General features: G+C 43.1%; 1 protein-coding gene across 2 annotated transcripts in view; it reads right to left on the bottom strand.

Annotated features, from left to right (window-relative positions):
* Positions 1-15,427, bottom strand: part of TCHP (trichoplein keratin filament binding) — a 72,386-nt gene that overhangs the window by 47,948 nt on the left and 9,011 nt on the right. The window contains exons 7-13 of one of the 2 annotated variants that reach the window (XM_066603884.1): positions 13,981-14,093; positions 11,800-11,866; positions 10,246-10,418; positions 7,888-7,969; positions 6,396-6,581; positions 6,135-6,278; positions 1,644-1,692 (exon numbers count right to left, since the gene is read on the bottom strand). In XM_066603884.1, the coding sequence (XP_066459981.1) occupies positions 1,660-1,692; positions 6,135-6,278; positions 6,396-6,581; positions 7,888-7,969; positions 10,246-10,418; positions 11,800-11,866; positions 13,981-14,093 (798 nt within the window). In that variant the 3' untranslated portion in view covers positions 1,644-1,659. Of the gene's footprint in view, positions 1-738; positions 1,693-6,134; positions 6,279-6,395; positions 6,582-7,887; positions 7,970-10,245; positions 10,419-11,799; positions 11,867-13,980; positions 14,094-15,427 lie in introns of those variants that run through there. The other variant, XM_066603883.1, reaches the window with a different exon arrangement.

Here is a 15,427-nt window from a genome sequence, read left to right as displayed (position 1 = left end):
GGGCTGGGCAACGCGTGGACTGGGTCACCATCCCACCTGGTAACATCCAACTAACAATTGACACATTTTATTTCTAGGAGGAATAACAGAGGAGCGACAAGGCAGAGTTGAAAAAAAAATGAACTAGAATAGTTCTATCCTAAGGGCGTTTTCACACAACCGTTTTTATGTTCAGTTTTTTGTAAGCCAAAACCAGAAGTGGAAAGATTTTGCATGTCTTCCGTATTTTGGACTCGCTCCTGGTTTTGGCTCACACAAAAATTGAGCATAAAAACTGTCGGCTGGCTAATATACGCTGTGATCTGATGCATTGGATTCCAATGTAACAGATCACATGGCAGTATTCTTCTGATTTAAGCCAGGCTCTGCCGCCTCCCTGCAGCTGGCAATGGGAGGAGGTGGGGCGGCGCTTAACTCCACCCGGTCCCACCTCCTTCCATTGCAAGGAGTGAGCGGGGTTGGAGAGCAGAGGTGAGCCTGTGAGGGGAAAGGGGCGACTGCACGGTAGCCTTGGCATATATGCGTCAAGACCTATGTCGTGTTAACGGGTGCACAAATGTTAGATTTATGCGCCCGTTCAAGAGCTTTAACGCCACAGATGGTAGCATATATTGGCCGACCGTGAAACCGGTAGCTGCTATACGCTCGTTGGGAAAGAAGCCTAAGGAATAAAAGTACTTACGAAAACAGACATCTTGTCAGAAGTCTTGGACCAATTAGACTACAACTATTCGTCGTGACCGACTCCTTGGGTGATGTTTTCTTGGCAGATTTACCCCCAAGCAAGCTGGGTACTCATTTTACGGACCTCAGAAGGCTGAGTCAACCTTGAGCCGGCTAGCCATGTGGGCATTGAACCCGCAACCTTCAGGTCATGTGAGAGCTTAGGACTGCATACTGCTGCCTTGGCACACAAGGCCCCAACCTAAGTGACCTACATGCATACAATTACCTACAACGGTTTTCGAATCCTGAGTTTGCACCTTACGATTGGGATCCAACTGAGCGTAAATCTCGTGGAATGACTGCAGCAGGATCGCACGGAAATGCCACGAGATTTCTGCGGGTGAAATACAGCTTCAAAACTCGCAGGGTTTGTATTCTGCTGTGGCCATCTCTCCCCATACAGGTGAGAGATGGCTGCAGCGGAAACTGCGCTAAAATTGACATGCTGCAGCTTTGATTTCTGTGCAGCATGTCAGTTTCAGTGCGGCTTGCCGTAATGGCTTCTCGCAATGTGTGTGGGCGAGATTTTTCCGAATCCCGCCTATGTTGCTGCTTTATCCCGAGATAAAAATTGCAGGTGGAATTTCCGAAAGTCTGTAGCAGTTCCTGCGCAGTGGGAACCTAGCCTACACCTGACTATAGTATAAAATAATTTGTAAGTAGCTACAAACAAAAATTTTCTATGCCTGAAACTTGCACTTGTTATGTTTTTTGTAGCATCACAGAAGCTCAGAAATTAGTTTCCTCCACCAGGGGGCAGCAAGGAATCAAGCTAGAACTGGATTTTAATTTACACTTCTAAAACCAAGCTATATAGATTTATAAGGGGTAAAATATACACAAAGTATTTACAAGTATGTACATAGGAATGATAAAACATACAAAATGAACCATGCTATCAACAGTCCTCCTGGTACCTGAAGCATGTATCTGTCATAACCAAGCAGGCCGGGGGCGACTAAACACCTGCACAGAGGGAAGGGGGGGGAGAGAAAAAGAAAAGTTACAAAACATTGGTATATACGAGGCATCTGAAACCTTTTATATGCATCTCTCCCATCACTTTTGTTTCAGCTATTTCGATACCACTTGTGGTTTGCTCTGGTTTAGAGAACTATTTGCACAGCTTGAGATGAAATACTTTCTTAAAACTAAAGAATAGATGAAATTATAGCATAACAAAAAAACGCCACAAACCAACTAAATGCCAGCGGGTGATCTGCTGCCACTGCTGAAAAGCAGCGGCAGCTCCTCTAATGCTCCAGTGTAGTATATATAATTAAGTTTGCCCACTGCACCCAGACGTGATGCTTGAATACAGAAGGGTTGGTGTCAGGGTGGCTACGGCAGGATGATCAATTTCTTTATATAGTGGCTCCAAGGATGGAGCTTAAATTTACAGGTGGTTTCACACAGGCATAAGGGCAAAGGATTTGCTCCCCCCACCCCCATGGACTCCTATGGGGCACAAAAACATAATTATTTGGGTTCATCCTCATTTTGAGTTCTATTCTCTGCATATTGTTCGCGGAACATGGACTCCATACCTTGTTTCATCTGTTTTTTGGCTTGAAAAAGACCTCTACAGGTCGAAACGTCGCCTATTTTTAAACTATGAAACAATAAAGCATGTTCCTTTAGACGAGTTTTTTTTGTGAATCACTATATGCTGCCACCTTTTCTGCTATATTCGCACAAATACGCTCATCTGAAGACACCCAAACTGTTAGCAGTCGTCTTGTAGTAAGTCCAACTAGATTTAAAGGGGTTGTCCCGCGCCGAAGCGGGTTTTTTTTTTTTTTCAATAGCCCCCCCCCCCCCCCCCCCCCCCCCCCCGTTCGGCGCGAGACAAACCCGATGCAGGGTGTTAAAAAAAAACAAAAACAGATAGTACTTACCCGAATCCCCACGCTCCGGTGACTTCTTACTTACCTTGCGAAGATGGCCGCCGGGATCTTCACCCTCGGTGGACCGCAGGTCTTCTGTGCGGTCCATTGCGGATTCCAGCCTCCTGATTGGCTGGAATCGGCACACGTGACGGGGCGGAGCTACGAGGAGCAGCTCTCCAGCACGAGCGGCCCCATTCAGAAGGGAGAAGACCGGACTGCGCAAGCGCGTCTAATCGGGCGATTAGACGCTGAAAATTAGACGGCACCATGGAGACGAGGACGCTAGCAACGGAACAGGTAAGTGAATAATTTCTGTATGGCTCATAATTAATGCACGATGTACATTACAAAGTGCATTAATATGGCCATACAGAAGTGTATACCCCCACTTTGTTTCGCGGGACAACCCCTTTAATCAATATTGCCCCAAACCTTCCTAAACATGCACTGTTAGGTGTGAAATGTCCACATAAGTTCATAAAATGCCCTGAACAAGAAGACCTGGTAATTCGGTTGTGTATGATAATAGATACATGTATCATCATACACATTCTACAGTTGTGTAGGTCTAATACATATATGGAACTCATGTCTCTATCTTAAGGCTAGGAGGTGGACACGTCTTAGTGAATGAGTGGTATGCTTAACAATTTGGAAAGGTAGAATTGTTTGAGTTTTCTCAGTAGCGCATAATTAAAGGGAATCACATCAATTGTTTTCCATGGAAGATTTCCCTACAGTGTACTCTAGGATTTACGCATCCTACAACAACTCCATTGTATATCAACTAAACTTATTTTGTGTTTTGGTTTAAACAAATTTTGAGTGCGTTAAAGGGGTTGTCCCGCGAAAGCAAGTGGGGTTATATACTTCTGTATGGCCATATTAATGCACTTTGTAATGTACATCGTGCATTAAATATGAGCCATACAGAAGTTATTCACTTACCTGTTCTGTTGCTAGCGTCCCCGTCTCCATGGTGCCGTCTAATTTCAGCGTCTAATCGCCCGATTAGACGCGCTTGCACAGTCCGGTCTTCTCCCTTCTGAATGGGGCCGCTCGTGCCGGAGAGCTGCTCCTCGTAGCTCCGCCCCGTCACGTGTGCCGATTCCAGCCACTCAGGAGGCTGGAATCGGCAATGGAACGCACAGAGCCCACGGTGCACCATGGGAGAAGACCTGCTGTCCACCATGGGTGAAGATCCCGGCGGCCATCTTCGCAAGGTAAGTAAGAAGTCACCGGAGCGCGGGGATTCGGGTAAGTACTATCCGTTTTTATTTTTAAACCCCTGCATCGGGTTTGTCTCACGCCGAACGAGGGGGCTATTGAAAAAAAAAAAAAACCCGTTTCGGCACGGGACAACCCCTTTAATTTTGAAATGACAAAATAGGGATTGAAAAGGTTTTGGCAAGTTGCCCTTTAAGGCTCTGTTTATATCTCCAGGTGGAAGTCCCAACAAGGAAATCAATCCTACAAGCTAGGGGGATAAAAAGGCACAGCATTGAGTAGTAATTCTTCTAGTAAAATAATGGACACCACATGGAAAACTTGATGGAAACAGAGTCAAATAACCATCATATAACGGACCTAACAGGGCTTTGTTTTTTCTGTTCCCATGGCTGAACATAATAGAAGTTTTAATGGAGGTGCGAACAGTCCCTTACACAGATACAAACAACCCTACATACAAACACAGATCAGCCATAAAACTAAAAACGCCTTCTTAGTTTTGTGTAGGTCCCTCTTGTGTTGCAGTTCAGAGCAGTTGAGGCGTAGACTCCACAAGGTATCTGGAGGTATCTGTGGTTTCTCGTATTAAAATTGTTAAAGGGGAAACATGCCATCCAACCTGCAGGCATGATGTTATAGAGCAGGAGGAGCTGAGCGAATTGATGTATAGTTTTATGGGAGAAAATTCAGGATAACTTGTAGTTTATTTATCTCTCTGCTCATTCTGAGCTGAACAGTCCAGTGGGCGGAGCCATCAGTGATTGACAGCTGCCCCTATATGTATAGTCATACACAGACAGCTATCAGTCACTGATAGCTCCACCCACTGGACTGTTCAGCTGAGAATGAGCAGAGAGATAAATAAACTACAAGTTATACTGACTCTTTCCCCATAAAACTATATATCAATCTGCTCAGCTCCTCCTGCTCTATAACATGATGCTGGCAGTTTGGACGGCATGTTCCAGCTGACAGATTTCCTTTAAGCAAATCCTATACAGGGTCTGTAAATGATTTAAAAAAAAACATTGCTACTTTCTTCCCAAACAAACACACACTGTGCATGCTTGTGCAGCTCGACCTCATTGTCTTTAGGTGATCTGCAAAACCACAGACAGCCCAAGAACATGTGTCACGGTTTCTGGAGGAAAGCGGCCATGTGTTTCTATTCCTATACAAGCCCTTTAAGTCCTGTAAGTTTAGAGGTAGGGCTGCCAAAGATTGGATTTGTTTTCAATTTCAGGAATTTCAGGGTGGAGTAAGTAACATTAAACTCTTTGGCAATGTTCTTCAAATCATATATGTCAAAGTAACATCCATATGAATGTCAGGGCCGAAGATTTTCCAGCAGATCAAATGGTACAAATTTAGCAGCAAACCAGTTATAAAAGTAATAGCTTGGAAAAATCCCTTTTATCATTTTGGGACCCACCTGTTTAAAACTATTTCAGAGTGATATACTCACCATGGCGCCAGACCACAGTTTCGATGGCTTGCCACCATGATAGCTCACAAGTGGCGTCCTGTAAACCTGTCACCTGGGCTTCTACTGTAGAAGTCCTGAGAAAGGTTTATGGGGCATCACCTGAGGCCCCTGCCTGCCTCCCATTGGCTGTAGCAGTCAAATGGGCAAACAACCCATGTCACCACTGCAGCCGATGTAAATAGAAAACTGGAGAAGAGGAGTATCTAGTTTTTTGTTAGTTTTTTTTTTTTACATTTTATTACATACCCTGCCCCTCCCCCACCACCACCAACAATGTTTTAAAGGATTTTCTGTAAACCTTAAAAGGATTGTACAGATCTATGCATGGCTTATAATCTCTCCACATCTTCTATGCATCAAGTGAAAGCAACCCCCTGGTTTCAAGTCAAAAGGAGGGTACCTTACTTGCCATTATTGTTCTCGGTCACCCACTGATCTGCCAGTCCCAAGGCCTATTTTTGGCTGTCCAAGATGACTGCATATATTTTCTAACTACCTAATGCACTGATCATATGATCATTTCTGGCCTATTAGAAAACAGGTATAGTGCATTGGTAGTCTAACACTCCTAATATACTGTGAGGATTAGGTAGTCTGAAGATTAGGTCGGCCATCTTGGAAGGCCAAATTGGGATTGCAGAGAACAACTACTCAAGGGTAATATAAACCCACCCCTTGGTTTCCTAGACAGAATTTTTTCCTGAAACCAAAGGGTTGTTTAACAAGTTCCACAGGCACATTTTATATTTATCTACAAATCAACACAGATTTGTGTGGTGTACAGTGGTTGGAAAACACTTTACCTTATCCCGATAGCCCCTCTGGGTCATGATCTCTGCCTCTTGTTCTGTCAAGTAATTTTCTTGTTCCTCTTCCAATTCCTCTTCTCTCTCCTCCTCTTCCTGACGGAGCATGGCTTCTCTTTCTTGCAGGCGTCGCTCAGAAATCTAAGAGAGTAACTTTTTAGTATTAGAACAATGTCCACCTATAATAATAGACCTCAAAGACTGGCATACAGCCACACAGGAGGCGCATGATGCCAATACTGCTCTCTTATGTTGTACCTGTGCCTCCAGCTCCAGTTTTCGAGCGGTCTTCTGTTCTTCCTCCTCTTTCTTCTCCCTAGAAGTCATTTGTTTGAACTCCTCAAGTTCTTGGATGAGCTGTTCACGAGACTTTAGCGTATCCCTCTGTGCCCGTTTATTCTGTTCTATTTTCTCCTGGATCTGAAGCTGCCTTCCCGTCAGCACCTGGGTAAGGAGGCGGTGAGGCATCTTCCATTATAGGTCTAAATCCTAATGTTTCTAGCAGCCATTTAAGAACAGACTACACAATACATATTTACGTACGATCAGCAATGACCGGCATACCCCCGATGTGGAGAGATTATATACAAATCTCATTGTTTATTCCATTTTCCTACAAACTAGTGATCAGTTTGCTCTAAGATGACTGTAAAGGAAAACTAGTACTGAAGGTCGTGTTCCTTAAAGGGGTTGTCCCGCGGCAGCAAGTGGGTCTATACACTTCTGTATGGCCATATTAATGCACTTTGTAATGTACATTGTGCATTAATTATGAGCCATACAGAAGTTATAAGAAGTTTTTCACTTACCTGCTCCGTTGCTAGCGTCCTCGTTTCCATGGAGCCCGTCTAATTTTCGGCGTCTAATGGCCAAATTAGACGCGCTTGCGCAGTCCGGGTCTTCTTCTTTTCTCAATGGGGCCGCTCGTGCAGGATGCCGGCTCCGTGTAGCTCCGCCCCGTCACGTGCCGATTCCAGCCAATCAGGAGGCTGGAATCGGCAATGGACCGCACAGAAGCCCTGCGGTCCACCGAGGGAGAAGATCCCGGCGGCCATCTTCAGCAGGTAAGTAAGAAGTCACCGGAGCGCGGGGATTCAGGTAAGCGCTGTGCGGTGTCCTTTTGCAAAAAAAAAACAACCCGTTTTGGCGCGGGACAACCCCTTTAAGGCTGGCTGTCCACGGGTGATTTGTCATAGCGTGATCCACAGCAATAAATTGCACGCGGAGCACGCATGATACGCTTTCTTTAGGATAACTATGGAAAGCGCAGCCCAATGTACACGAGCAGAAAATCATTAAGATAGGTTAATCGTGGTGACATGAGTGCTCCCACGCGGCAGAATATCACTCGAAATATTCCGTCCCGCCTGTGGACACTCAGCCTAACTCATTAACAACCTGACCAAAGGAAAAAGTATATCATTTCATTATCACATTCTTTTTAATCTTTTTGCATTAACTTAGCTATATGGGGGTTATTAAAAGTGGCATTTTGTGCTGAACTTTGATAAACAACTTGTTATATTAGTTGTGTTGCGCAAAACATTGCAAGATGTTTAGTTATTTTACATGTTGCAAGACTTGTGTGTGCAGTCTTATAGGCTTCCCCTGATAATTACAGGATAGGATAAAAGTAGAACTACTCATGTATGACCAACTTTGACTGAAGTCGGACACGTGGACGAACTCCAAATGGGGTCAGATTGAGGCTGTACAGAGCAACCACAGACTGAAGCGTGCGCAGCATTACCTCTCTCATCAGGCGGTTCCGTGCATTCCTCTCTCTTTCCCATTCCGCCTCCCTTCTCTCCCACACCTGTTTAGCTTCTTCCCTGGTAAATAGTAATTACAGAAATGCTACTTAATCCATGTTACTTGTCTGTGTAAATACATTTAGTTTATGCTGTACAAAATCTTACATTTTTAGTGATTAGTACACTGAATACAATACAGTAGTATATGCAAAATAGACATTTTAGGTAGATTTTATTTCCCACTTTAAAGGCTCTTTCAATCCGTATAAAGTGTGGTGGGGGGGGGGGGGGGGGGGGGGGAAACGCTCACAATACAGAGTGCTGAATCCCAACTGATTTGCATTGGGCTTCCTCATGCGCATAAACCCCCCCCCCCCCAAAAAAAAACCCCTGCCGACGCTCGATGAGCCAATCACAGCCATTCAGTGATGTCATTTACTGAATAGCAGTGATTGCCTGCCGGCGCTCAATTAGCCAATCACAGCGCTTTCTTTGCTGGAGGCGGGTTATTTGAAGCCCTGTCGCCAGCAGAAGGCAGCTGTGAGACTGAGGAGGATGCCGGACACCGCTGCCACCGCAGCAGACACCACCGACGCCGACACCATAGACCATGCGAGTTTTTTTTTTGTGAGGCACCCAAGATAGGTCCCATTTTCAGGGGAGGCCTTATATTTTAAGCCTTCCCCGAAAACCTGATAGGTCCTACCCCGATAGTAATACCTATTTTCAGGGAAACATGGTTGTATTGCTGCTTACTTAAAAGTCCAATCTGAATGCTGTCAAAAAAAGAAAACCATGCCAGAATTGCGCATTTTCTGATTACCCAGTCTTCAAGGGAGAAAAAAAATGTAGTAAAAAGCAATCAATGGATTACAAAATGGTACCAACAGAAACTACATGACGTCCTGAAAAAAAAAAAAAAAGCCCTTGCATATCTAGGTTGATGTAACAATAAAAAAGCTATGACTGTCAAAAGATGGCGGCGGAAAATAATTTTAATTTTTTTGCCAAGATATTTTATATTTTAAAAGTAGTACAGCAAAAAAACCCAAAAAAAACACAACAACCAAAAAAAAAACATTAAAGATTTGGCATCGTAATCGTACTGACACATAGAATAAACGGATGTCATTTTTACTGCAGTGTGTACACCGTATAAACAAGACCCTTCCAAAGATGACAGAACTTCTTAATTTTTCCATTTCATTCCACTTAGAATATTTTTTTTCATGTTTTTCCATACATTATGTGGTAGATTACATAGTACCACTGAAAAGTACAACTCGTCCTGCTAAAAACAAGCCCTTAAACAGCTATATTGATGGATAAATAAGAGAGTTATTTTTTTTAAGTGGAAAAAAAAAAAAAAAAAAGAAACAAGGGCTGCATATAGGAAAACTGGATAAGGCTGCCTGTCCATGGGCGATGATCCGTTGCGATAAATCGCCTGCGGATCACGCTCTGTAAAGCTTTTCCATAGGACTACTATGGAAAGCGCAGCACTGGCATCCATGAGCGAGATTTAACTTGCGGCATGCTGTGATTGCTGCGATGAGCCAATCTATTAGATGGGCTTATCTCAGAGATCTGTCAGTGCCCCCCCCCACCCTTGATATTCCGCCTTGGCCGTGGACAGGGGGCCTAAAGTATTATTTGCTTGATGTTTATCTGTGATTTAATGGTGTCTACTCAAACAACCCCATTCTTCTGGTCTTCGTGTTTCAGATGCTCCCAGAGACAAGTCACCTATGTAGTCTGGAGAAAACAATTCAGCAAAGGTATAAATTATGGATAGTCATTCCCTACTAATCTCTGAGCAATGCAAATAAAAAGCTTGTCATCCCGGTAGCCTAAACGTCAAGGATATTCGCACGCGTTAATCTCTGGCGCTCGCATGCTATTAGAGCTATTTTTGCCTGTGAGTAGACTGCTGACTAGCACACTAGAAGACTAATCTATAATTACAGTATGTTAAGCTGTCATCTTGGACTATTTTACAGACTGAGAACATACAAATGACTATGTACGCATCACATTAATGACAATGCATCACCGGAGGGAATTTATAACGGAGCCTAAAAGTCAGTAAAGAGTTACTTCTTTTAAAATATACAGATTATATGGAATATTAGTATCTAGTAGATAGAAGAGCATTTAGATTTATTATAGAGTGGTCAAAATAGAAATAAATGCACCAAGTAACTGTGTCCTCCTTTGGCTCTAGATACATAGTTTACATAACTCACATTACTTGTTCCAACAGTTTTTATATTCCATATGTAACATAGGAACCTTTTGGTTCACCCTGTAAAATGACAGAGTAGCCAATACTAGAACAGTGTGGGATGCGTCACCTGAAGAGAGTATCGAGCTCCGCTTCCCTCTGTCTCTCCAGATGTAGCTGCTCTTCAATGACACGTTTCATCCAGGCTGCGTCGGCGGCTGCCTGCTCCCTTCTAGCCGAGCGCAGGCGAAGGTCCTCATCTTCTTTACTGAGGAGTGCAGCTAGTATCTGCATATCCATCTTCTGAAATGGCATGATACAAGGATTAAAGTTCCGTAGCAAATGGTCTGTAACAAGGTAGATTTATCAACGTATTTACACCAATGTATCTGAAATAATTGGTGGGGCATTCTTGTGCTGAGCAAGACTCACTGGTGTTGAATTTTCTGACAAGGTATTGTTTTTGACCTACACTGAGGTGATGAAACACACTGGGGGACAGATTGTGCACTAGCCATACAGTGCGCCAATATGAACCCCTTACAGACTAGGCCAATGCAGGCCTTGAGGACCACATTAAATTGTAAGATTTTTCAGCCGTGTCCCCTAAACAAGCCACTGATGTTAGAGGATGGGGGGGGGGGGGGGGCCAGGGATTTGTGGGTCGCCCAGTGGAAGTAATACACATTGAGTGCTATGTAGCCAAGAAAGGAGAAGGCAGAAGTGGTTAAAAACTGCTTCTCCCTTATCCTCCACGTCCTTGGCTATGTCTGACAGCTGAGGACCTGACCTGCTTCTGCTTAATTGCAGGAGCAGAGGCTTTAATCCCGTGCCATACTCCTGCTATCAGATGGGATGAAAGCCCAATACCAAGCGCTGTAAATTTACCTCAAATGGTCCTTAAAGGGTTAAGGTAAATGGTGTACTACGGTATTATGTTAAGGTTTAAGGGTGATAATAAATCGTTAAGCTTTAGGAAGCGTTTCTCTTTACACTGCACATGGTTTTTTGCAGCAGTATGTAATTCCTACTCGCTGACATTGCAGCAGAACTTCGCAGAAAAAAAAGCTGTCCTTGAGGGTACCTACACTCGGGCGAGTGCTTGTGAGCACGCGATTCACCTGTGGATGTGAGGCGATTTTCAGGCAGAATTGCATGTGTGAAATCCGGATGCTCTCGCACGAGTCTCACGTGCTGTAGAGGTTTGGAAGTGTTTCCCCATTGATTTCAATGGCAAGCCTTACATCGCACTCTTGTGGCATGTGAGAGCCATGTGATGTATTACAGGTCCCGTTTAACTCAATGAACGATGCATTCCGAGGAACGCCCAAAGATAGGACATGCCATGTTCATGTATATGGCTCTATTAAAAAAAAATGGGCTTCATATTCGTGCGTCTCGCAACACACAAATCTCGCAAGAGTTTCTCGGCCGCGTGAAAGCGGCCTGAGTAATGAACACCGTATTTAGGAGATTCTCAGGCTCATTTTATTGCTAGGATTTCACTGTAGAACTCTTTATCTTATGATCCTGTACTTTATAATGTTTTTAACGAAATTAGTAGTGAGTGGCGATATCTTGTCTTTAGTATGACAACATAAAACATTCTGAGGACAAAAAGCCAGAACACTCCTTGACAACTTAATGTAAAAGAATGCTCAGTAAATAATGGGACAACTCGTACCAGCTCTTCCTGCACCAACCGGGCTCGTCTCTTCATCTGTGCTGTGTACTGGCGACTCAGAAAGTGACTAAGAAAGATCAGAAAAAAATGTTAAACGCAACAGCTTATTACAGCTAAATAACCGAGTGACTTCACTGCGGTTCTGCTTTAATAGAACTAATTACGTGTTACACGTTTTAGCTGTCTTCAGGCTGTGCTGCTCTATGTAAAGCTAGCCCAGTATGGGGACAGGTCCGCTCTCCCATTAGCCAAGCATACATTTATGGAGTATAGAGGGAATTCAAGCTTTCAAACTATTACAAACAGAGTTTGGACAACCACATTCACAACTCTATCACTGTTTGCCACTCAGGTGTGTATTCCAGGCAGAGGTGTTCTCCTCCGATTTACAAACCACTCGGTTACTCCAGCAGATATTATAGGTAATGCGCCATCTACTGCAGGTAACATATAATCTCCCAAACTGTCATTAGCCCCTTTAAGGGAAAAGTGGGAAAGGAATTCCCATAGAGCAGAACCATTGAGTGGAGATTGTGCAATTCATTCCCAAACTCTCAGTAAGTGAAGCACATTGTAGGTTGGAAGCCTCCCCATTGGTTTGCATTTTAGGATATATGCCACATCTGCCTCTGAAGGAGGGAGAGAAGCAGACGGTGACTCGGCTATTAGATATGGCAAGGAAGCAGATAGTGAAGTACTGGCTTAAGACATCTTCATCATTAAGAGAATTTGTGGAGGGGGATCAACTGGCTAATATCTTTAGAGAAAGGAATCTATCGAAATAATCCATAACAGATGGGCCCAATTATGAAGAGAGATACAAAAAAAGGATGTGAACTATAAGGGCCCCTTTACAGGAGTATTTGTGCACGACTGAGCGCAACCTTTTTTGCACGCGTATCAACATATTTCACTGTACTTTTGTACCCACAAGGCATGTTCATTTGCACGCAGGAAACAAAAACACACCAATTGGAATGACTAATTAGTCTAAATGAGTTCCATAGGTGTTCTTTTCCCAGCAAAATTATGAAGCCTATTATGCATCTCCTTGCATATTGCACGTACATTTGCGCACCCCGTTGGCTTGTATGGGGACGTTTGCTACGAAAATGAGCGCACTGCGATTTTTTGCGCATCTGGGATGCGCTGGAAAAATACACACGTGAACGAACCCACTGAAACCAATGAGTTCTATTCTCCGTGTATTGTATGCGCAAATATGCCCATGGGAAGGGGCCCTAACACAACAAGAAGTCATATCCGAAAAAAAATTATCACACACCTTAAATAAAATGAACACCCTTTATTGCGAAAATAAACACTGGCTCATTAAAAATACTTTAAAAATTCAAAGGATAAACATAAACCTCCTAACGAGCACCATAGCATAACAACCAAAGTGCACATACAGTCCAATGGAATAGGACAAGGAAATATAATAAAGTGCATAAGAATTCCAATCAGAACTGGAAAGTCCCAAATGGAATAGAATCATATAGTGATGGAAAATAGCAAAAAAAAAGTCCTAAATACCATGCATGCTCCAGAAAGTGAATGCAGATAATACTGGCTAAAATAGCCACAAACTACATGCCTGTAGTAGCACCACAAGCTCCATGTATATAATCCCATTACATGCGGCTTCCTCAGTGGGAGGAATCTATCCAAAGCATAACGTCATATGAAAAACTTGAGTGAGGGGTCAGACTACGCTGTTCAGTCTTTTGCAAATTTAAAGAACCCTGCACTGGCGATGACAAGTGAGAAGCGATTCTAGATGCAGTTTTGAAATAAAGCCAGGGTGGCCATATTGAATTCAAATTTTATAAAAAGGTAGCCACTGCTAATTTTAACTGAAACTTTAGCAGTAAAAGGCATTTAAAGCAACCCTACGGTCCTGGACAAACAGATAGCCGCACCGCTTCTCTCAGTACCTGATAGACTAATGATGCAAACTAATGCACAGTGTGTAAGAAGCTACAAGCTGCTATGACTGGCCAACACACATAAGCAACACTGCTTATTCAGAGCAGCATGTAGCGTCCTAGACTAGCGAAGCATATTAATGCACAGTATGCATCAGGTACTCAGAGAATTGGTGCATCTTTGTTTGCCCAGGACTGGAGAGGAGGTGGGGGGGGGGGGGTCACTTTAATAGCAGAACAGTGTAACACTCACCCGAGTTCTGTTTTTCTTCTACGTTCCTCAATTTTCTTCCTCTCCTCCTGAAGCTCCTCTACTTCCCACTGTTGCCTCAATAAAGCTTCCTGTTCTCTCTTTAGCTTCTGAGCCTGAGTGGTAAAGATATTTAGCTATTTAAAACTTGTTGTCTCATGCATTGAAGCAAACATATTATTCTGTTGTCAAGAGTGGTGGAAAAGAATTGATCTAAAGTTCAATGCCGATACTACTGTAATAACTGAAAACATACACTTTAACAAAATGTAATATCCTACAATGAACTATTCAGGTAAAACCAGGTTTCCTTAGTCGAAAAATTAAAAGCTATGTAGACCTTTCAAAAGAAATCATTGCTCCAATGTGTGCAAAATGAAGTGGTTTTGCAAATGGTTTGGATTAAAAATCTATTCTTTGGTGTCTGCAGCTCCTGTGCAGACCTGTGCGATTACAAACTACAAGTAAACCTTGTGTATGATCATGCAGTCATACTCTTCCATCTATTACTTACTTCTTGCTAACATATGAAATGTACGTTATCAAAAAGTAAAGGACATATGGAAGGAAACATGACTGCAGAATTACAGTACATAGTTTGTAGGCTCTTACCATAGAAGCTGTAAACAGAATACGGCAGGACGTTTTTAAACCATCTGTGAAGTTGCCAGTTATAGAAAGCACAGGACTAAAATACACCTTTTAATCTATAATACGTATGTAAACATATACTTTCAAGTCTATTTAATTTTGCATGCTTTACAATAATTACAATGTAACTGGGGGCTATAAAGTGTCAAACTACCCAAGCCATTTCTCATTAGATCTTGCCAACAATCATGTCTATGTTGACTGGCGGATGTGAAAGGAAATCAAACTACCTATAGAACCCCACTAAACACAAAATTCCATACAGATGTCCTAGTTAGATTTAAACCCACGGAATAGGTCCTTCCAAGACAAAAGTGCTAACTACCGAGTCTCCATACATTTGCAGATTCTTCCTCATATTCGAAGTACACTCACTGTCAAAAAAGAATCAAGCGCCTAGAAGGAGTTGTTGGAAACAAATGAAACTTTCTTTATGTGTGATTGTAACATTGATATAAGTAAGTGACTACAATATCAGAGCAAAAAGCTAATTTATTGCAGAAAACAACACTTAAAGGGAGGCTCTAGAACCCTGTTGTGCCACCTCTAGCTTAGATACAAGATGTGATACAGGCAGGCATGGAGGCTCTAGTACCGTCTGTAGCTTGGATGCAATATGTGATACAGGGGGCACGGAGACTCTAGTACCCTGCTGTAACACCTCTAGCTTGGATACAAGATGTGATACGGGCGGGCATGGAGGCTCTAGTACCCTGTTGTACCACCTCTAGCTTGGATACAAGATGTGATACGCGTGGGCATAGAGGCATACAGGTACTGTATGGTATCCTTCAGCGTA

This window comes from Eleutherodactylus coqui, chromosome 5 (genome assembly GCF_035609145.1).
Source record: "Eleutherodactylus coqui strain aEleCoq1 chromosome 5, aEleCoq1.hap1, whole genome shotgun sequence".
Taxonomy (NCBI): domain Eukaryota; kingdom Metazoa; phylum Chordata; class Amphibia; order Anura; family Eleutherodactylidae; genus Eleutherodactylus; species Eleutherodactylus coqui.
The sequence above is the reverse complement of the archived record's forward strand: the minus strand, read 5'-3'. Positions and strand labels throughout refer to the sequence as shown.